At 40.2% G+C, this 24,479-nt stretch overlaps 2 protein-coding genes across 7 annotated transcripts in view; one reads left to right on the top strand and one right to left on the bottom strand.

Moving 5' to 3' along the window:
• The window catches only part of LOC119902216 (SPRY domain-containing SOCS box protein 4-like), an 82,652-nt gene that overhangs the window by 48,089 nt on the left and 10,084 nt on the right, over nt 1-24,479 (top strand). The gene's annotated exons all lie outside the window — the stretch shown is intronic.
• zgc:136870 (uncharacterized protein LOC664693 homolog) lies at nt 16,589-21,428 on the bottom strand. The gene is given in 4 exon segments (XM_038718249.1): nt 16,589-17,947; nt 17,949-18,261; nt 18,763-18,878; nt 20,790-21,428. Coding segments are annotated over 3 exon segments (807 nt in total). The 5' UTR covers nt 18,794-18,878; nt 20,790-21,428; the 3' UTR covers nt 16,589-17,484.

Below are 24,479 nucleotides of genomic sequence, written 5' to 3'. Positions count from 1 at the left end.
GATGGAGTGCGTGGAGAAAAGGAGGCAAGCAGGGTTGTGTGTTTATGAGAAACGGAAAGACACAGAGCTGGAAATAAAAAAGAAAAATACTAATAGATAAGATTGTAAAACTAGTAAGTATGTAGCACGCTAGCAACCTGGGAACATGCTTGTGCTAGACCATCACAATAGCTCCCCGAGCCTTTTTCTGCTTTCTCTGTACCGGATCGTTAGGTCTCTCCTGGCATTTCATTTTTGGGATTGTACAGAGTTACTCTCTGAGCTAATAAGCTTGCTAACTGTCAGGAATTATGGCGCAACAAGGCCAATAAGCTTCCTCTGTTTTGGATTCGTCACCTCTGTGTTTTCCTAAAAGGTCAGCACTGTCGAGATGGCTTGCTACTGGTCAACAGGGCAAATTCGGAGTTCACTAAATATGAACATTTTTGCTAGAACTGATGGATTTCACCACAAAATTTTTTAATTCAAAGACTTGTGTGACCAGGACTTAAAACTGTTGTTTCCTGTTCGAAATCTGAGTCTGAAAAGGGACTTAAATATGCAACTATGCCTCCGAAACTCAGAAAAAATAAATAAATGACATTGTGTGTGTGCGCGCACCAACGAATGAGACAAAGGTTTACTTGAGAGCCTCAGGTATGGGATATAAACTTGGACCACCAAATCTAAAACAATGCTTTTGGTTTCTCATTCCATTCACATATAATCACATTCATAACTGAGAGGTATTTTCGGGTCATTAGTGCTCCAGTCGTAGCTTTGAATCTGAAAGACCATGATGAGGGTAATATCTCAAGATTTCATTCAGAGGTGAAGTAAATAGCCTCAGTGAGCTCTCTTTGTTGCCAAGGTGGCAAACAGGGTATGATTACAGTCTGTGTAGCGGTTTCGTTCACAATCTCGGATAGTGAGAATGGAGTCATACGGATGGAATGGAGCATAATCGCTGTCTGCCTGTGAGTGTAGGAGTGTGTTTGAATAGCAAATCAAGTATGTGGTCAGCTAGACAGACATTGCATTATGTAGCTGTCTTTTGCTGCTTTCTTCTCCTGATAATTGATTAGTGTATCATTTGTGAGATGTGCAGATGAATTTAAATCTCAATAAGTGTAACTTATAATTCTGTTGTGCGTGTTTATGAGCGTGTGTGTGTGTGTGTGTGTCAGTGTGTGTGTGTGTATGTGTGTGAGGCTGGTCATGAAAAATCCTCTGGGTAGTTCGGTAATGACTTAATCTAAAAGGCCTTCCCATGAGAAGACGCTATTGGATTGTTTGTGAATTATAGTTGTGAGGGGAAACACCACGACTGCAGGGTATTAAAAAGAGATTTATAGACGCGGCGTCTCCTCGCCACAAACAGTTTGTTTTTCTCATCACTCTGGCTCAGGTCCCACTGCACCAACCAGCATTTGATCATGACTTTGCTCCACATTAGATCATTGCTCCTCCACCTGCAGTAACACAACGCATAACCAGTGAGACATAGCACCGACAGCACTCTAGGCTGATGGTAATTTTGGGAAGATCACACAAAGCAATCAGGGTCAGGTAAGTATGTGTAATAAGCACTAATGCAAAGAAATGCTGAGCGAGGTTCAGACTGCATTATGCTGTAAATGTGATTTAAATTATTCATCCTTCCAGCACTCTGACTTCAAAGAATTTGTCCTCTTCCATCGAGAAGTGAACAGTGTCCCTTTTTGCCAGATAGTGTGTGTCTGAATTGTTACTACATTGCTTAACATGTGTAACAAATTTATTTTGCTGCATTGAAGCACACTCTCATCTGCTTCTGTCTAATGTCTCACTCACTCACTCACTCACTCACTCACTCACTCACTCACTCACTCACTCACTCACTCACTCACTCACTCACACACACACACACACACACACACACACACACACACACACACACACACACACACACACACACACACACACACACACAGAGCTCTGTGTTCTCTCTCGTCCTGTCTCCATAATTGTACCAATTAGCAGTGCTTTGATTCACTACAATGGGAGCTGTCTTAGCTTCAGCCCCGATATGTGCCACTTCCTCTCTTTCTCTTTTTATTCTTCTCTTCTCTTTGTACTCGAAACACACATAACACTACACTCCAATGCAGAATCTGGCAGTTTAATGTTGCCTTCCTTATCAGCTAATAGACAAACCACCCTGACTATAATGTCAGACCTTTTCTGGACCATTAGAGGGTATTGTTGGACTCACATATTGCTGCTATCAGGTGAAAACCTTGGAAATCTAATTTGGGAGTTTTAACTTCTGTTGAAGGCTACATAGGCTCTTTCTTTCCTGTTAGTGAAGATAATGCATGTTTTTCCCAGTTGCTTAAAAGTTGACATTAAAGGTTCTTTATTCAGTGGCTGTGATATGATTCACCAGCACAAACCAGCAGACAGGACCATGTTATTACTGTCTCAAGAGACTGTGAGGGAAGCATAGAGAGGAGTGGGGAAAAGGGGAGTTGGGTTGAAAAGATGGAAAGACAGTGACAGAATGGAAGAAAAACAGGGAGAGAGAGTTACAACATTGAAAAGTAAAACTAGGATTAGATCTGAAAGAAGCAAGGAGCATACTGAAGTTTTATCAGGAGAAGGACAGAGTCAGAACACAAAGGCAATGAGAGGGAGGGTGCGAACAATAAGGACAGGAAGCAGAGAGTTTGCGGGGCGGTGCAGTTGTGGGGGATGATGTGAAGGAGGCAGCGTGACACTGACACTCAACTGATCAGCTTCCTGAGCTGTCTTAAGACGGAAAATTGGCATATTTTCAAAAAAGTTTCTAAACAACATTGCAACACACCCACATCCCTGCACCATCACTTTGTCTGTTTTAACTGCTCTGTGTGAAAAATGACAAACACACAAAAAGCCGCTGGACTTTCAACTGCTGAAAGAAATGTGGCATTTGCAGCCTGCAGACACAAACACTAACTCGGGAGGGATTAACTCATACTTTATAGTTAGAATCACAATTACAGGCTTATTCAGGCGCAGTCACATTCCAGCAGTGCCCCCCCCCCCCCCAAGCCGAGCCTGACACTCTGACCACTCACATGAGCTTCCACACTCGAGGCCAGACCTGAACCTGCTGCTATCGCCGCCGCTGCTGCTACTTGCACTTGATCCATTCAGGACAGGCTAGTTTACATGAAGGCCATGTCATCCTGCGGTTACATTCGGGATGGAGGGTTGGCCTGCACAGTTACGGGTTAAAGTGTTCACCCAGATCACGAGAAAGCATTTTCTTGCCCCTTGTGACATTAAGTCATGCAGATAATTTTGATTTTATCTGCTGAGGTTTTGAGATATTCATCTCTCAGACTTCTGCCGCCACTGCAGTACAGTGACAGTGGAGTTTAATTTGTGCTGCTCAAAGAACTGAGAAATTAAATCAGGAAAACTCAACAGCACCAGATTCTTCCAGAAACAACTCAGTCACTACTTTCTGCTGAAGAAATCTGTTATCTGTAGACAATTTTGTGTAAATGTGGGGAAAATATTTTTCTGGAAAAAAAATGCTCTTCTTTTGAGTTTTTCCAAGTGCTTTTGTAAAACTTCCAGTCACCTTCACTGTATTTACTTGGCAGCACAAATGTTTTGACACGTAAAAAAAATGTTTTGATTTGAGTGATGTGATCATGTAACACCGGCTTATTTCCAAAAGGTTGGCTTTACCTCAGCTCTGCTTGGTTCGGTGCACTTATGTTTCACTCTGTGCCATTGCAGGTTGTTCATCAGTGTTTGAATTATAAATCTCCCTGGTGGACACAGTGACTCAGCTTTCCAGTGGCAGCCCGGTTGTTAGCAAGCTATCGCTGTGTGATATGTGGGTCACTGGGTTAGTTCTTTAGCTTAACTTAGCTGCTAGCTGCCAGCATAATGGCTTGCACCGTGCTTTTTATGCTTCCCTGATTTGTGTCCATCTGCTCTGTACTGTCACATGTGCATACACGTCTTTCTGCTTTTTTTCCTCTTTCGTGTTTGTTTCTCCGGAAGTGTTGGCTCCTGCGCATTTAGAAAAGCCATCAGCTGCTTCTCGCTAGAGCCCACTCATAATACAGACACACAAAGAAAAGTATGTGCTGTGTGTTCTTAAATTACCCAGCCCTGATTTTTAGTCCCTTCAACACACACTTTTAATGCAGCTGAGTTCAGGTTAGATTGATTAATTAAAATGCATGCTCTGGCCAATTGTTCCCTAAATTTGAGAGAGCGGTTTGCGTTTGCACCTGTACTATAAACTAATATGCTAATATGCTAATTGTGCTAATTTTAATAGTGGCTAATTTACAGTACCTACGCAGTCACTGAATAGCTTCTGCAACATGTCTGAGTGGCAAGCTATCAACCAATATTCTCCCCACATTTAATGTCCCTGTTGGATGGATGCCTCTGCCAACTATGCAACTATGTTCTGTGACCTCGCTCTTCTTGACATAATCTAACAAAAATGTCCAAGATTGACTGCTCTAAAACTGCACCACAAGATTATGTGACACAAAAAAGGCTCCGACGTATGTTTGAAAGTGCCGCATGTTTCCCTCTTCATCCTCTCATTCCTTGATATCTAAACACCCTCAGCTCCAGCATGGAACAGTGGTCTCATGTCAGTGAGCTTATGATCAAATATTTAACAACAGTGATGAATAGAGGAGAGGGTGGAAAAGAGGGAAAAGGAAAACATAAAAAATACAAGACGACAGAGAAAGAAAAGAATAGGAATGGGGAAACTGGCGACACTTGAGAGAAGAAAGACAAATAGAGAAACCTGTAAAAACAGAAAGCCTCAAAAGTGAAGATAGTGATTTTCTGCTGTCTAGTGCCAAAGCTTTCAGGAAAGATGCCCGTTGACTAAAAGGTATAAATAAAGAAGCAAGAGTGAGAAAAGAGGAAAAAGAGGCTAAAATGGAGAGAATGTGAAAAGAAATAAAGGAGAGACATTAGAGATGAAGAAGACAAGAGTACAAGTAACAAGTGAGATAGGGCGAATTGAAAGTCATGTCAAGTGATTGCTGTCACTTCTTTGGAGATCACACGACCTGATAAGTGATGGCATGAAGGAGGAGGGATGCTTAGAGACGAGGGAGGCAGTGGAGAAAACTAGGTACTAATGAAGGGCTGCAGGACAAAACTTTAAATAATTAGTGAAGATAAGAGTGCTAGATATATAACAATGTGTATTTCTATAATAGAACTCATAATTAACACTATGATATTGAAGTGAACAATACACATATATCAGACTAACAGAATAATATTCTACAGCCGTGCTAGCAGCTCTGTGAGGCTGGAACAGCCAATTTTTTTATCTAAATGCTAACGCCAGCATGCTAACAACCTGATGTTTCACAAGTATAATGTTTACCATGTTCTCCAGCTTAGTTTAGTGTGTTTGTGTGATAACATTTGCTAATTAGCACAAAACACAAAGTACAGCAGAGGCTGATGAGAATGTGATATGTTTTGCAGGTTACTTGTAATCCCCCCTGTCCAACAGAAAAAACAGTAACTACGGGGGTAATTTTGATGTTATTTCATTCTAAAGAAAAATAGGTATTTTTCTGGGCTTGAGAAAGTCATCTTAAAATAGCTGTTGACTTTGCCAGGGCATCCAGCTCTTCTTCTTTTAGACCTGCTGTTAAGTGGTGTCTTCGTTACAGTCGATCATGCAACTTTAATTGACTGTCTAAAGCCCTGGGTTGGTTTACAGGTACAACACTGACCTGGTTTAATTCCGAACCTTAGACCGATTCCCAGACTGCGATTAAGCCAAGTTCTGGACTAAATAAACCAATAAGCCTTTATAAACCAGATCAACTGACGGGTTAGGGTTAGGATTAGGGGAAAGGGTTGGGGTTAGGGTTAGTTATATAGTATAGACCATTTGTATACTATATAAAATTGGTTTTCTCAGAAGGTTTCTGATTATCCTTGATTCAGCCTAGTCTTAGAATAACTAAACCAATTTCCTATAGAAAGATTAGAGTTAACGCAGGACTCCAAAAATCTACTGTTTAACCCCAATTATTTGGTGTCTCGACACTACTGGGTTTTTTTCTGTTTTTCTGCTTATATTGTTTGTATCTGTTTCTACTCATTGATTACACCACATTAATCAGTTTTTATTGACCCATTTCAGCTTTTACAGGCAACTTCAATCCAGTGCCACGCACACCTGCTCTCTGTAATGAGCACTAACCCCAGGTGCTTGACATAACTTTTTTTAACATACATAATGAAAATTTTTTTTAACATACATAATGAAATTTTTTTTCCAAAAACACTTTTAAAACGAGGATGTACTATTCTCCTGAGTAAATTAATGTCCTAAACAGGAAACCAGTGGCATTGATTGATTCACAGATTTAGCTGTCTCTATAGCAACCTGTTACCTGACTGCCAACACCTTCACCTGCGTGCCTTGCTGATATTAAAAGCTGGATGCTGGAAGCTTTCGTATAACACAAAGACAGAAGATTTAGAAATACATTTTTTTGGTTCCCTCCTTTACTACTGAACAAGGCAACCTATACTCCAAAGTAAAGGAGGCGGTCACCGGTCAGTTGCAGAATGATAGCAGCCTACGTTTGATGAGGAGATAATAGGTAATAGGTTCTTGTATTGATTGGTCATCTTTACACATTTATATAAAAGTGCTGTGTGACGTGTTACAGAAATATTACTCATGTAGTTGTGTTAAGTGTTATGAAACATTTTAATTTGAGAGTATTTGTCTTTTACATACAGTTAATTCAGCAATTTCAGTGTTATTTAATTTCTCAGTACAAAAGCATGTTATTATCTCCATTTTTCAGAGTTTGGGTTGGTCTTAATATGAAAATGCAACATTGTCTCTCAAACATTCTTTAAAACATCTTTATATTCTGTGCAGACTAACCAGTAATTAAGGGTTTAGTTTTACTGTGAACAGTAGCTCTGTACAGACTATTCGTAATCTGTTAAGTAAGCATGATAATGTAGGTTTGCATGTGTGTGTGTAGGTGTGGTTGTTGCCTGCAGAACAGTTAGTGTGACCAGTTACAGCAGCTGCTTTTAGTCACATTTCTCTCAGACAATGTGTTTATGTGTGTAACTTTTAGACAACGTTAATTTACATTCCTTTGCAATAGCAGAGCTCATTAAATGGACTTTTGTGTGCTTTTGTGTGTAGCATGTGCGTTTTTTTCTCCATGTAAACCTGCTATAAGCAGTCCATGCGCACCACCAACACCAAAATCTACTGTTTGCTGTTAGTCTTCCATGCTAGCTTAGTTACCAACTGTCAAGTGAATATTTTTACCCCAAATTTTGGATAGTTGAATAAAAAAGGAAAACTTTAGAAATACCCGACAGGAAAAAATTGGAAGTGTTTCTACATTGCATCACTTTTAGTTGACATTACTATTTATTGCATTTCCGATTAGCCTCTTTATCTAAACACATCATAATTCACATTAGCATACTTGTATAAAACCTGAGCCACATAGAGACTGACAACAAGAGGAGGGAATAATACGAAGCTCAGGGGGTAAAGATGAAGGTGTAAAAATTAACTAAAAGGCCACCATGGGAGAAGAAAGCAGAGAAAAAGCATGAAATCTTGAATGTTGGTGCTTCCCTGGGAGTAGTCACGTACCTGTGAGAGCTGACAGGTTAACATTTCCCTACTGTACCACCAGTATGTGTGTTAAAAGTCCTGCGCTTAGTACTATTAGTGTTGTGTAAAACAGAAACGGCCCTGTGCGTTGAGAGACACTGAGAGAAGATGAGAGACCCACTGAATTACTGCAGATGTTATTTCACACCTGATTATCTCTCGATTTATTCCCGTACTCTGTTAGGACCGATCCATTTCCCCTCATCTGTTCCTGTGTGTGTGTGTGTGTGTGTGTGTGTGTGTGTGTGTGTGTGTGCGCGCGTGTGTGTGCGCGTGTCATATAGAGAATCTATCCAGACATGTGTATTGGTGGAAAGATATTGCATTTACTGTATTTGGACTCTACCACTGTGTCGTTACTTTCAGAGCAGGTCAGTCTGTGGGAGGCTCATTTCAATGCAATTAAAATGCTCTCAACAGCAATAAAAATCTTTTGATAGATTAGTTTTGCCTTGTAGTCAGTTAAGCACCGCAACACCAGCCACCAGAGATTCAAAGAAATGTTTGAGAGCAAGGAAAGCCGAGGACCTGAATTCAGTTTTGAAAGCTCAGCAGTCGCTTTTTAAAAACCCATAAATCCCATGTTTAACGGTGCCGACTAGACTATAATGGTGAGCCACGCTTTTTCCCAGACAGAAGTGCCTTCTTTGGATGAGAGGTTTTATAAAGATAGAAGAAGGAAAAGACTGTTACATTTACCTGTTTGACATGCATTGGGAAAAAAATCATGGCAGCATGTAATGTTTTTCATTGCAGGATAGAAAACTAAAACCAAAGTGAAACTGTTTTCATTTATTAAATCCGCCACCAACACAGAGTCACACACAAAGATCCAGTAGTATTAATAGGGCAATCCAATCACTCTCTGTCTCTGTAATGAATGAGAGCGAGATAATCTCTCACGATAATCTTCATCTCCTTCAATCTTTGTTCAGCAAGCTGTAGGATCGGCCCCTAATCAACACTTTAATTTGGCCTCCTGACATTACGAGTTAACTGACAGGCTGGTTTCCTTTGTGCTCTCGTGGAATCAGTTCTATTTAAAGGTCTCTCTGCCCTCTCTCTTTCTCTCTGTGGCATTTATCTGCACGGAGAATGAAACTCTCTTTATTTATTCAACTGTTACATTCGCTACTTCTTCATTTTGTGACTCTGCTGTAGATGTTGTTTTCAGTTTGGTCAGTGAACACTGTGTGGTTGCACTACAAGCTGGGAGTTCAGTTAGAGTTACCTGCAGGCAGTGAGCGCTCGTGGTCAGTTAACACTGTCTCTCTGTTTGAGTTGACCGTTCTCTGACTGTTGTTTCTCTTGCAACACACAAAGGGGAACTAAAGTCTGTCTATGAACTCACTCTGAATTGTCTCCATCTGTTTCTGTTGAAGACATGTTGTACCGTTTCCATGACAATACTTCTTTAACATTTCCCGTTTGCAAATCTTGTGAGGATGATGTCAGGACTTCGGTCAGGTGAAAGGGCTTGCCTTTGCTCTCAGGAATCTTGCAACAGAGAGCAGACACGTGACGTAATGGATTTGCTTTGTGTCCTTGAGAAGCCTTTTTTTAACCTTTTCCATCGTGGAAAGTTGACAGAGCACGCTTGCTCTTTTCCAGCTATTTCCCAGTTCACTCTCAGTTTCTCAGTTTCCCACTCACACGTGGGTAGACCTACTGTCTGCCACTGGAAAGCCCTAGTGCAGCCGTTTAGGTTCAAAGGCATCATAACACTCTCTTCTTTGGTCATTCAGTGAGAAACCTAGTGAGAAACTAGGTTTTGCAGGTTAATGGAAAATGCGTTTATATGCACTTTAACCTGGTGTCTGTAAATCCACATATACGTGAAGCAAGACACATTCCACGCCATTGTTATCACAGCAAGTTTTTGTCATGCACATTTGCACATGTAAAAAGCTTATTAGAAACTTGGTTATGTGTTTACAAGAAATTGAGTCTGGGGAAATAAATTTTCTCAACCCCCCACCCAATTCTGAACACCTGCTTACTTACGGTAAGTGCATGTAAACACCGTGATAATCATCCGCCCTGTAAGCCACTGCCTGCCATACAGTACAGTAATGATTCTCAGGCTGATGTTTTCTTTATCATTCTCATAAAGTAAAATATTGTTTTTTATTTCTACCCAGGTCAGGTTTATATGACCTGTGATGAATCGCACACACCTGCTGGCGTAGCCATGGTGATGCTGTAAACCTAATGAGACCAGGATGTGATGTGCGTTGTTCACTTCAATATTTTCCTTGTTGTATTTAAGTAAATTAAGAAGGGTAAATAAAAGCAAACCATCTGTGACTCAGTATGCAGCTGGAACATTTTCCACTGACATTGTTTTTTTCAGTTTGAAAGGTCAGTGAACATGCATTGTGCGCTCAGGATAACTCTTTACTAATGTCTACAATTAGTGTCTGCGTTGCTCTGAATATTCTAACTGTTTTGCGTGTCGTAACCTTGGAGACCAGCAACCCAAAGTGGCTGTGCAGGGCTGAATCTGGCCTCCGTCACATTTCTCTTTAGGAGCACAAACTGCATGTTCTGGCCTTTTGCTCTCCTTCAAAACAAATTAGGCAAAACAGCAAATAAAGACTTTCTTTTGAGAAATTCACAGACCCACGGACTTTTGCAATGTGTGAAATGTTGAGTAACTGTGTTTTAAGGTCAAAACTTTGTAACATTGTGATATGTGTCTTCAACCACATATATTGGGAAGTCAGACACAACCTGAAGGTCATAAATTCAGATCTAACCTATGGTGAGCTCCATTTCATTTCTAATCTTGTTAGATATACATGTACATTAAATAAAATAATCCTTATGCTTTAGTCTTTGTTCTGAGAGTAAGTTATTCTGCAGAAGGATTGTTTATATTTGAACTCACCTACCAAACAAATACACACCTCCCTTCGGCGCTCCCTCAAAAGCGCCGCCCTCCAAATGTGAAATCTCTGTGGTTTCCCCAGCATTAAAATGCCTTTGGCTGGGGATGCACCAAATGTTCGGCCACCGAAATTAATCTGCAGAAAATAGCAAAAAAAGCACTTTCTGTGTTCGGCCTAATAAGTCAAAACACTGAATAAATTTTACCGAAACAATTACGTTCATATGTTGGCAGTGTGGAAGCAAAGTGTCCGAGAAAGACGCAAAAAACGCTGTTTGCAGACATTGTTCTGCTGAATTGTCTCCTACCACATCCACATCTATCGAACCGCTTTGAGGGTTTATGTCACTCGTTTCTGAGTAAGCTAGCCGCAGCTAAATTTGGAGTGCACATGTATTCAAGCCTTTATGGTAACTGAAACGGCCTAGTGCGACCTGACAGGCATGTTAGCGACTTTATCCTGTCATTTTCTGTCTTTACAAACAGAAGTGTTGCAGTATGAGAGTCCTACCTGAAGAGAGGCTATGAAGTCTTCATGTTGTGCAATATGAGAACCACATACAACATTATTTATCAAATTGGGTCAGACTTGATGAATTTAGCGCGAGGATACACACATGACAACGTCCGATTTTCAAATTAAGGTGTCTATACGGTATGGAAATAAGATTAATTGGATTATATTCACAGAAAGTATAAAACATTACATGTGTCCATTAAAAGTAAATGGAAATACTACTACTACTCATACTTCACCAGACCCTCTTGGGCCTCGGACCCACACACCATAGTCTCTCCAAATCCTGTGGGAAACACTGAGTAAAAAGCACATTTTGACTATTTAATTTATGCAATGGTAAAAAAAAAAAAGGGGAAAATAAATGGAAAAAATGGGAATGTACTTGTTCGGTATTAGGTATTCAGAATTTTTTTTCATTATATTCGGTTTCAGCTTTGGCCAAGAATTTTCATTTCGGTGCATCCCTACCTAAATTATATCACCAGACAAGGCCTGTTTATACTCTTCTTTTCCCCATTGGCTGTTTCTCGGCCATCTCTCCTTCTTCACTGTGCCTGGCGTCCAGCACTTTTGATTGTACCAATGTATAGAACTCTCTCCCCCACTGCCCCCCTGCCCCCATCACTCCTGCACACGAGCACTAACTTCACCTGTTGCTGATTGGCTGAAACAATGTTGTGTGGTAAGGTTCGCACCACTTTCTTTGTTTTCCATTCACAGTCAGGGCTGTGTAGGAAAACTGGATTTTTTTTTTCAGAGCACCCACAAAACCGAGAACTAGCAAAACGAATCCCTGAATTTTCACTGAATTTAACAAAAAACGTATTGCATTACCATCACTTACTATCCGTTTAATGACACTTAGTAACGGCGAAGAAAAAATACAACTGAAGTGACTGAAAACACAGTGTCTTCAGCTTTTGACTTGAGGTTAAAATTCCTACAAGAAGCATTCAAAGTGTTCGCTACTTGCTTATCAAAGACGCCGTGATTTGTGTTTGTTAATTAAATCTATGATAGGATTTTAAAATGAGTGTTGAACAGCAGAGGGCATGTTTTTTCATTTTAGCTGACACTGGTCACCTTTTGCCCCTCACACACCTGTAACACTGCAGGTTTCAATTACGCAAGCAAGTTAGTGTTATGTTGAATTACAATTTGTCACCATATTACACAACTGGTAGAATCTGCACACTATACATTTGGAAGCATCACAGATCTCAAAGATACACTTTTTTATTTTGCTAGAAAACTTCTTGCTTCTATATCTCCTGTGAAACAGCAACGTGACTCCTCTCTAATACCTGTCATACCTACAGCAATCTCATACAGTTTTGTGTGCTTTACTTGGGAATGTTGTGGAAATCTTACTTCGTCCTAAGCAGGGAAATTGGTGCACAGAAATGTGACTCCAATTTGTGTTCCCACAGTGTGCTGACACAGAAAAATGACATTTTAAGGGTGTGGGTGCATATGGGGAATGTTACTCTCCCTTGGATAAATTTCATCTCATCTCTCATCTTTGACAACTGGACAACTTTTAAGCAAAGACTGTATGCTGTATTTAGTCATGAATCAATATGATCATAGACTTATACCAGAAATAAAACAGCAAATGCTGCTCATGTGTTTTCATGATTTTAATGCTGACTCCCACACGGCAAAGCGAGCAGGGCTGAGGGTTAAATAAGTATTGTGAATAATTTAGGTATTGTTTTGATTTATGGTGCCAATCCCATTCCCTCAGTGTTTGTGTTTTTGGTGTTATGATCTCCATAGAATCCGTCTTTGCATGCATTACCAATGCCGTTTTCCTTCTCAAAACGTATTGTCATCATCTTTTTTTCAGTTCAAGTTAGTTATGGATGTCTCCACCTCTTTATCCCTTCACTCCCTTTACTGCCCCCTACAGTAGGTCCCTCCTTGCTACTGTACTGTTTTATGTCATTCTGTCTACAGTTATCCATCACTTTATCTCCATCTCTCTATCTATCTAATTCACATTGCCCCTTCGTCCCCTCACCCTCTGTGCCCGGGCAGCTACTGTAGCTTGCTGTGTTGGCTGGTATACTGCAGCAGTCCCGTCCAGCGTCACACTGCTGGCCTGTCCTCTGCTGTACAATGACTGCTGAAGTTACCAAGAACAAAAGAAATGTTGAGACCTTTGTCAGACATTTGTAATCCTGGTTTAATCTTAATTACAGTGTAATTTAGCCGCTGTTACTGGGTTTTTCTAGATTTTTAGGGTTTACTAGTCTATACTACTACCTTAGGTAGCTGTTCAAAACTTTAGAATTGATATAATTAGTTGCTACTGATGGTGTGTATCGCCACAAAAGTAGTACACAAGGTAGAGCGTTTACCCTGTGTACTAGTTTGATGGCGATTTACCTTTCAAGAAGACTTGATTTTGACAAAACCTTCAATCAATGTGCTTTAATCCAGTGTGTGTGTGTGTGTGTGTGTGTGTGTGTGTGTGAGAGATAGATGACTGTTATGTAGTAAGGACATCCATTGTTGAGTGTGCCAGATTAAAAGAGTACAGGATGTCACCTTGCAGTGAATCATTACAGAGTATGTAGCTGCACTGCAGATTGTTTCACCTCGATGGTCTTAAGATGAATAGTGTGTGAGTTGTTCATGAGCCTAAAAGTAGAGAAGTTGAGTAAATGGAGGCATGTCACAGAGATTCCTTAACAACGCGCTATAAGTCTTTCAAGCCTCATATAAAGAAACAGCTACAATATCTAGAATTATTATCAATACACAAAAAAACACCCTTGGCAATAGTTTTGGTACAGTTCTCTCCTATTATTAGCTCACCTCAAGGCTCATAGAACAGCTCAGACAGTTGATACCTACTGATAAGGTGATAGAAACAGAGCATCTTTACTTTGCACATGCAGGTGTTAACATATGTGTGTGGCACAAAAATAGAAAAAGTTGATAACCAGTGAGTTTCCCTCAAAAACATGTTTGAACAAATGTTTGGTTTGCATGTCAATTCAACCACACAGTTAGTGTTTTTTAGGAGTGATTTTTTTTTTGTGTATATTTTGATGAATCTAGGCTCTTGGGCGATATCTACAAAATTTCCATCGGACGATGTCTACAATGAAGCATCGGGATGGACGATGTCATCGGGTGCGCGGGTGGGGCTGCAGTCGTCTGTACAGTCTGTACACTGTGTGACGCACAGACTTAAAAAAAAAATGGTTTACTGGACTATTAACTTACGTTACAAGTCACAGTGGATATTTTACGCAGGGACCAGGTAAAGCAACAGTGAACACAGAGTGCAGATCTGTGCCTGTAGGGATTATCACACAAATACAACAGTTTAACAGTAACTACAGCAAAAAAATACAGTAATGTTACAGGTAATAAAATAAGTATACTAAAATAAAATATGACACCTCATTTGAAAACAGTGTTCAGTCAGTGTACAATTATTACACCAACAGTCACACACTTTGCTGTAATATTTCACATTTTGTTTGTTTACTATACTTGTGGCTTGAAAAAGTTTACAGTTGTTGTTAGTTTGAAAAGTTGGTTCCTTGCCTGACAGCAGCTACTCCATGAAGTGATGTTAGCCAGGTCAGAAGCTAGCGTGGGGAAGGAGTCCATTCCTCAAACCAAATATTGGAGAGGATCATGTAGTAAGAGAATTATACAGAGGATATAGTAATATTCAACAGGGAAATTTTTATATTAATCATCGCAGGCTAAACAGTAGCAACTGAATTCACCTTGACCACTGGCTGATGAGTTTGTTGGTAGGTTTCTTAAAGTGAGAAAAGTGACACCAGAATGGGAACAGCTTTATTGGATTGTGATCAGACCACTGGCTCTTTCATCTTGTGCTTTCAAAAGAGGAAAGACATGTTGACGTTCATCCTGCTCTGAGCAGAGGACATTTATTGCACTCAGAAAACGCCCAGAGCTTCAGCTAAACGCCCTTTTGCCGTTTAGCTGAAGAATGCTGCACATGTCTCATAGCAACAGCAGTTGCCATAATGTAAAATGCAGATAAAATGCCTCTGGATCTAAGAGTGAAAGTTTTTAGCTTCAATTCATAATTTTGTTGAATAGCACTCTGTTAATATTAGCTCAGTGTATTAGTCATACAATTTAAGATGGGTAATACCCCTGTTTGATTGAAGTTTACTTCTACTCTCTCACGTTACACTAGTGTCCCTTATTGTACAGAGATGTGGGCTCCTGACCAACAGTTATCCTTGATGTTACATAAGACAGATTGCTGATGAACATTTTATTCAATTGGCCCTCATATAATCCTAGACAACTGCTATAAATGTTGTGTAACACATAAATCAGTTTGTCATAAGCTCATGCAGGTGTTTCATGGCAAATGAAAGTTGATAATGAGGAGCTGTAACCAGTCTATGTTCTAAGATTTCTTCTTGAAGCCCAATAAAAATGGTAATATATCAAACTCTAGTTGCTTCATAGTTACATCAGAGGTGTCAGTACAGAGACCTTCAGGGAGAAAAATCAGGGCTTAATTTATACTCATAAGGTGGTCTTAGAAAAGCTATTTAACTTATAGAAATCTCAGAAATGTTAAAGCCCCTGAAAACATTATTAACCAACAAAGTTATAGTTTGGAGAAAAAACATCAGGTATTTTATAAAGGTACTTTGTTAAAGGAGTGCTGATTTAGCAACTATAACTTTAACATTGTCAGACTCACGACTGACAAAATTGATGCAGCAAAAAAAGAGATGTTGTCTTTTTTTATTCCACACATTTTTCTTTTTGTCAAAACATGGCACCTCCATTACCCACAATCCAACTTGGCAGCTGACAGTTTGGTTGGAGATTTGGGTGTGTTACGCTGGTAGTTGCTTATTTAGCCTCGAGCCACTAGCTACAGAGGTCTGGTATGCTTATGTTTCTAACTTCTCTTTTCCAGACTCTTTCCAGCTTCAGCCCCAACAGATGAATTTTCAGATTCCATGCAGCTCCCCTTGGCTTTGTTTAACCTTTTTCACATGCACATTAGTACTCCCCAAGACCTGTAAACAGACTTTTATGTGTAAAATCGGTTCTCCTTTAATGCTCAATCACCTCCGACCCTATAAACTCAGGGCATTTCAGCATGTTAGTAGTTTTTTAAATTACTTTACTGTTTTAATGGACTCAACCAATTCCATTGTGAGTGAGAGAGGTCTTAATCTGATTTTGTGCATTTGGGACTTTTCTGGCTCTGCCTGATGTCCCGGGCTGAGACTGACCTTGCATGGCATCATGACTGTGAGCCAGAGATGAGGATTAACTGTCTGTGTCAACCGAGGACTGACAGCAATTCCCTGAAGTCAATTGACAATTTGTTCAGATGTAATGAAATGGGTGATAGACCACACGTCCCTCAGTTCTGCCATAAAAACCCGCATGCAGTGAGCAAATTGAAAAAACAAAGATTATAAAAGGATAATAATGATGACCTCAATGTTCAGCAACGCATCCCTTTTATCACAGTTTATTCTCTAACTGTTTCATGGACAACAGTTTCTTATTTATACATCTGTCTTTTGCAAGCACGTTTCATAAGCATTCGCAGTCTTTGTTAATGTAGTGTACATAAATAGGAAGAGAGCTGAGGTCTAGGATCACACAATGTCTCACATCCCTGATAATTTTAGAAGCAAAACCAATAAATCCTGCTATATATATCCTGCTTTATAATTACAAACCTGTAGAGTGCTAACCATTCAAACCACAAGGCATTGAGCTATTTAATGTATTATGAGGTAGTGCTTAATCTAAGTTTGAAACAGTTTTAAAGTATCAGTCTCTCTGCAGGAAACAGCTATAACATCCACAAGAATATTCTAACTCTTGCCTCTGAAGCGCTGTGTGAGGATCCGCAGTTGTTCTTTGGTTTGTTGCTGGTGGGTCCTCACATTTTCAAGGATTCAGTGTCACAGCATAAAAGAATAAACATGTCACTTGTGACTGCAGGTGTCACAGATGTCACGGGTGGAGTCACTGTGGCAGTTTCAGCCGAGCTATAGTTACTCCTGGCAAGCCTTCTGATTGGACTAAAGGCTAACCTTTGACCCCCATTAGGCCAACATAGAGCCATCATTCCTGTTTTCACTTAAGTGCTTTCCTCTCACTTTCCACCGCTGTCAGAGCTTGTATCCCAGCCATGCTCCTCACTGCTTGGTCTCTTGAGCTCTCTCTTTGCGCTCTCCTCTTTATCTTCCCCTCCATTTATCTTCCTTTCCACACAGTCCTCCTTGTTCTCTTGCTCTTTCCTCAGGCTATCTTCCTGCTTTCCTTCTTCTGTCTCTAACCTCTGCTCCTGCTCCTGCTCCGGCTCCATGTTTATCTTGGTCTCAGCTGTCTTTAGTTTTCTCCTCACACTTCCCCAATCTGTCTTTCTGCCTCCAGTTGAGCTCTCTGCTTCTGCTCCCTGCGGCTCCATTCCTCCTCCAGTCTTTGATACATGTGAAAGGAGAAGTGCCATCCTCCGTTCTCCTGCAACACATCCTCCACTTTATTCAGCAGCTCTCTCACCTGCTCCTGCACTCCTTCCTTCCTCCTATCTGCCTCACATCCTCTGCTCTTCCCTCCCTCTCTTGTGTCAGTTTTCTTCTGCCAAGTCCCTTGCTGTTTCTTCCCACCTCCACTCACCTCCCGATTTCTTCTCTCTGGCTTGCCAATGATGGCTGCCTTGTTATCAAACACGTGGTAACGATAGCGACACTTTTCCATCAGCCAGTGCAAAGCAGGGCCTCCTGATTGAATGTGCTCCTCCACACTGCGCCCTTTTCTCTTCAGCCAGTCTCCACATGTGAACAGCACCATTGTGTGTCTCCACTGCTCTCCTCTCAGGCTCAGTGAAGTCCAGCAGAGGGATCACTAACAGGACAACATGAGGTCCTTTAGCTCCACAGAGAGACTATGCTCTCAACAGTTCAATTTTCTCCTCTCGGGGCACAGTTTCCTCAGATGAACCCCAGCCTTGTGCGTCCACCACTGTCAAGTGACCTCCAGCTGTGATAGCGCTGGCTGGTGTGCTGGCCCCGCCCCCTTTGGTTTCAAAAACTTGCCCCTGGCCCAGCAGGGTGTTACCAGTAGAGCTTTTGCCTGTCCTTCTGGGGCCAACCAGCAAGATATTAAGTTCACATGAACCTGGAGGAAAGAAAAAGGAGAGAGGAAGCTTTTACTCTGCAGCTTACGGCTTGAACCTTCCTTGATTCCAAATATTTGTGTACACGGAATTTAGTGTTGTCTAGTATGCTCGTTATAGATTGAGCAATTACTGAAGTCGTGAAAGGGTAGAGAGGTTATGCTTTTTTTAAATTTCTCTTCCTTCGAGTAGTTTGCACAGAAAGTGATTCATTCAGCCTTACTTTAGTGAGAAAACATTTGTTCCTAAAATACTCCTGCTGGTTTATTTGACTTCAGAAATGGTCTGTGACCTTGAGCTGATTGCTGGGCACTAAACAGCTGTCATTGCCCTTGAAAGTGAACATGGATCAAAACGCAAAAGAATGAATTCTAGGCATGTGCAAGATGTGCTTGGTCCAAAAGAAAGCCTACTAAGCTTAAAATTGCAGAAAAGTGTACGTGGCTCTAGCATTTGAGAAAACGTTCAGCAAATTTGTAACTCGGATTAAAAATTGAACATACCAACATTTCCTGCTGTGTTCCAGCTTCTCATTGTCACAGCTGTTCTTGTGGATGATTCCCAGAAGATGCAGGTATGAAATCCATCTACTGCAATGGCGTCACTAACTTAGGGATCCCTGAAACAAGGTTCACAGGATTGTTTGAGTATCGTCTCTCTTGGCTGCACGTTCTTCTTCACGTTCTTACTATCTGATGGCTGAGCTCGTACACTTTTCTCTTATCAACACGTTGACTGAAGCGCCTCCCTATTTTTATTGCTGACTTTATTGCATTCTTGAGGAACATGCAACAGAACTTTTATGATCTTGATCAAACTGCCTTGAAACATCTTCTATTTGAATGTATGGAAAATGTTGGCTGTAGAATATGCCGTTACATTCATTTTTACTGTTGTTTCTTTGCTCTTGTAAGCTAACTGTCTCTTTCAGGAAAACTTCAACTGAATTTGACGTTTTACTGTTTTTCAGAGCGATTGTTTCATTGTTTACCTAGTGTTTCTTTCTGTTGAGTGGCTTTGGACGAGCAACATGGCGCTTAGTTACAACAGAGGGACTGCAGTCAAGTTTAGGGGTCTGTTTGTTGCATTATGACAGTTGCGTCAGAGAAATGAGAAAGGTTTCCAGTACATCATGATACTACACTAGATATGATGATTGTCGATGCTCAGCAACTAAGAGGAGTTTCATAATGTAGCTTAGCTTTACTATATAGTTATATATAGTATGTTAGTCATTTTTCATAGTCAATTTAGGGGCAATAAGTTAATTGTTCAATGTAATACTCGAAGAAAGTGATCACCACTAATAACTATATGATAGAGTAATGCATGCGTTAATTACTAAAACATGTTGTAATTTTGGATGAATATCTACCCCAAATATGGTTTCTCTTATAAGCTTATTGTGTGTGTGTGTGTGTGTGTGTGTGTGTGTGTGTGTAAATTGTTGCTGCCAGTGTGTTTTATGCTACTACTGTATACATTCAAAGCCATACTCTACATGGCAGGTTGGGTACAGTACAGCAGTGTAGAACATAACTTAAATGCTTTGACATATGCACATGTAGATACATGTATATGTATAAATAAGCATGTGACAAAATTGGACATGCATATGAGAAGTAACATTTGATGTGAATTTTGACAAATAACTGGTAATAAAACAGACAATTCCACTACTTTGTGGGTATTTTTAAAAAAACAACAACAATGAGATGTAGGACAAACACACCCATCATCTGACTCTGAATGTTCATTTCCTCTGCGTGTTCTGTTCCTGCGTGTCCACAGTAGCCTCGTGCTACTTGTTTACTTCCACCATCATTGTTTTACAGCCATCATAACAGTTGTGACTTTTTTTCTAAAGCAGCAGCGCCTCTCACATTTTACACGTCTCAAGGCTCGTCCACATGATCCATTTGTGTGAATTTGCTGGTCTCCCTTTCTCATTTTCAGTGCTCTCGTGTTTGGTCCGTCTGCAGCCTTAATCAGAGATTAAAGTTTACTCTGACGTGTGCTTTTGTGCATGTGTCATCTTTAGTGTTATGGCTAGTCTTCATCCTGAAGTGTAGGATCCAGTGTTTTTGAAGCTCATCCTATACAAGTGGACAAAAATCCTTATGTAACACTATCCAACGAAGGTTAAAATGAAGGGCAACTGGACTTGGTTGAAGCTACTGGAAGACGTTTCGTCCCTTATCCAAAGGACTTCTTCAGTTCTGACTGACTGGAAGTCCTTTGGATAAGGGACGAAACGTCTTCCAGTAGCTTCAACCAAGTCCAGTTGCCCTTCATTTTAACCTTCGTTGGATAACTATGACCTGGATGACTGAGAATCTTCATAGACTTATGTAACACCAATTTTGACTGTTCCTTTTTAAAATTGGTCTCTTGTGAGTCCCTGGTGTTTATGAAAGTGTAATACTAAATTGCTGCAATACCACGTTAAAAAAGTTATAAAAAGTCCATGCTAAGATGCTCATGATCAGGAGTCTAGTACATTCATATGTGATGAAATGCTGTACTTTACCTCTTTGTATCCACTTTACTTCAGTCAGCGATTTCCGACATTACTCAGAATGACTTTGGGTAATTTCCAGACAGCAGGCATAAACTTGTTGCATTCAGTGGCAGATACTTTACGTGGAAGTGGAGGTGAGCATTAGTGATAATGACACATCATGTACAGTTGTTAAGTTGTTGTTCTACTCTAAACTGAAGGTCATTTACCTCTTCCTGTAAATCAGCTGTTTTCTAATTTAAAAGCAGGGAGGTGTAGTATTACACCTCTCCGTCTCCTCCCTCTAGCCTCTCTTTCCTCTCGCTCTGTTTTTTTCCCCCTCTGATCTCAAACGTGCACACAGATCAACACTCACTCTGACCTGACAGGTAAAGCCGGTGGAGGATCAGCCAGGTTTTGATCTCAGTCTGGCTTGGTCAGGTTGGTGGTGAGAGCCCCCGTGCGCACGTGTGAGAGTTCTTGTGTACACATGTGAGAGGTCTTGCTTGTGTATGTGTTAATGCACGTGTGTGAGTGTGGTTTTTCAACCTTCTTTTACACATAATCCACTAAAGCTACAGCAGCAGGAGCCAAGTGTCCACACGTCTCTCCACTTCTTCACCTCTGTTTTTTTTCTTTTATATGGCATGCACATAAATGTACAGTAAGCTTTCCTAACCATCCATATAATTAGGTGACCTTGTCTAATGAGGCTGCACGTCACATCTGGACATGCTGGTCTAATGTACAGTATTTATAGAGTTTTCTTCACTGCTACACAAGGACAAAAGGGAACGTTAGAATTTTTTGTTGTAAACTTTTGTGGATGTGCATTATACAGTACAAATGTCAAGTATACCTTGAATGAATAAGGGGACCAAAAACAACAGATTATTCCCCTTTATCTTACTCTAACAAAGTGTTTATTCAAAATGATTTACTGTGCAATTGTACTGTACAATTTAAACAGCATACATACAGAATGTAAGTGATATAATGTTAAGCTGGTGGTGACACTCAGCGTTAACCTGCGTTAATTATTTTTTGGTCACTTGGGGGCACCGTAACAAGCTGTAAACACAGCATTGACAAAATGTCAATATAAAGTTAAAAATAGAGCAGTGAGAGTGAACCAGAACAATAACGTTGCAGTCTGCAAAATCAAAACAATGAGTTTAAAGACAAGAGTTCAGTGATAATTCTCTGCGGGTTTACAAGTAACAACTTTTATATTTCACTTAGTCAGCTTTTCTATTGACATAAAAATATTGATTAGTGCACCTTTTAAGCAAATACATTTTCTTGTCCTTTTCACCCTATCTCAGGAAGGTTTGTCCTTTGACTGTTTACTCAGATTATAAACAAATTGTCTTTAATAATTCAATCCTGCGGTGGATAAACATCAGCAGTTTCTCTGCAGATTACACAGGGATAAAGGGTAGTTTATCCATCCATCCATCCATCGTCAACTGCTTATCCTGCGTACAGGGTTGCGGAGGGCTGGAGCCAATCCCAGCTGACATCGGATGAAAGGCGGGGACAGACACCAGGTCCCCTGGACCTGGGCAGGTCGCCAGTCCATCACAGCGCGGGTAGTTTATCGTTTTTGAAAAATTGCATGTTTGAATAGAATATTAATTGAATGTGTGCTTAGTAAATTACACCCAACAGATTTCCGCTGATATTGACGTTTTTATGAATAAGCTCCTCCTCCCTGCAGTTTGTAACTATCAAGGATATGTGAGGGTCAGACAAGCCTATTATTCCCCCTTTCTCCTGTGTGTCCATCCTCCTCTCCTCTCATGACCTCTTCCCATGTTTCCCTTCTCGATCTCATTTACTTTTTTCTCCTCTTCCTCACTCCTGTCGTCCTCCTCCGGCTCCCTTTATTTTCCTACCTCTCCTTCCCATCTTTCCTCCTCCTGTTTCTCTCATCACTTTGCCTCTGATCCCAGAGGATACAGTGAACAGTGGATTTACAGTAATGCAGGATGGTAAAGAGAGAGCAGGGCTTTAAAAAGAATCACTGGCATGGCTTGTATTACCACCAACTCTCTACTAGCCAGCTCTGCCCACAGTGGCCATCTTTTTGTGTGACACTAATGTGGACGGTAAGATGTGACTCATACCACATGATCTACACAAACTATTGAGGCACCAAAGTTAGCTTTAGCCAGATATCTCAAGATGGAGCTAAGGGAGGACTTCAGAAATAAGGATTTTCACACCCTCCTCAGTTGAATCGGTGTGGTATGAACTTAGTACAGCTATGTGTGTAGCTAAGTCTTCCCACCCTGTGGCTGTATCCTTTTTTAGTACAAAAGGGTTTTCGAACAAATCCTCCATGAATTGTTGCAACATTACTGCATTAGTTCTGCACAACTAATGCTGTTTCAACGTGTCTTTAAGTGTGATTGTGCTAGGTTTACAGTTATTTTATCCAATTTCTCTCTTTGTTGTGACATGAGAACTTTCTTCACTTTCTTAATACGGCTGTTTATGTTAATTTGAAAGATTATTAATCTTTTCTTTTTTTTACTGCACTGTTGCCCTCTCAGTAGATCTGCAGGCTTCATATATATTACACTGTATTGTGTTGTTCAGTGTTAGATAATACTAGGGTGAGCACGCAGTAAGGGCCATTAACTGAAGTTGAGGTTACTCACTGGTCAGCAAGCAGTGCTAAAAAATAAAATAAAAAATAATAATAATAAAATAAATATAAAATAAATAAAGCTCAACTGGTCACATAGCACAGTGCTTGATAGCATTTCTGATGCCAATTTGTTCATTTTAATTGGCATGAAAATGTGACGCTTTCAGAACTCATACTTATCGCTGTCTTACTCTTCAGCCAATGAAATTTCCAGTTTGTGTTATGACTGAACAAGCAGCCTCTGCAAAAGATTTAGCTAAAAGTCCTCGTTATGAAGTCAGTATGACAATTGAAGCTGTATTCCTATCAGAGAATTGTTGAAGTGGCTCCCTAATTAGCTAACGCATCTGTCTTTCTTGTGATCAGAATTTATGTCAAGCAGTGGCCACAATGAACCGGCAAGGATATGCTTCCAGCCAACGATGATAAGTCAGAAGATGTTTAAATGTCGACTGCCTTGAAACATCTTCTATTTGAATGTATGGAAAATGTTGGCTGTAGAATATGCCGTTACATTAATTTTTACTGTTGTTTCTTTGCTCTTGTAAGCTAACTGACGGATATTATTAGTACCTCTCATGCTACAGTAGCTAAAATACTGTCAGCCTGTAGTGTTTACAAATCTCACAGCTGCTCTGATGGTCACACACAGACACAACATTAAGATTGTCCTCTAAATCTCTTATTTTAACATCTGCCATGCAGCTGTAAATACAAGTTTTTATTAGCCTGCCGTGATGTGACCTGTAGGAACAAGTCTTTGCTGTTGGACTGATAAATCATCTGAAAAATAAATCAAATCAAATGTTTTTTACCAAAGACTTCCTTTTGTTAAACTAAGGAAGCTAAACTTCTTGAATACTAAAATGTTGTCTAAATAAAAGTAACAACTTTGCTGAAATAAAATAATAGTAATATTGGAAGGAGTGTGATTTAAATCAGAAACTGACTGAGCTGAAAGTATGTGTATGTTGTTAACTTAACAGCATTTTGAGCTTTTTGTGATCTTTCTTGATTTGTAGAGGTGTGTATGTGTGTGTGTGTGTGTGTGTGTGTGTGTGTGT

Source organism: Micropterus salmoides, unplaced genomic scaffold (genome assembly GCF_014851395.1).
Source record: "Micropterus salmoides isolate LMB-PRFRI ecotype aquatic unplaced genomic scaffold, ASM1485139v1 Ms_hic_scaffold_14, whole genome shotgun sequence".
In the NCBI taxonomy this organism is placed as follows: Eukaryota; Metazoa; Chordata; class Actinopteri; order Centrarchiformes; family Centrarchidae; genus Micropterus; species Micropterus salmoides.
The sequence above is the reverse complement of the archived record's forward strand: the minus strand, read 5'-3'. Positions and strand labels throughout refer to the sequence as shown.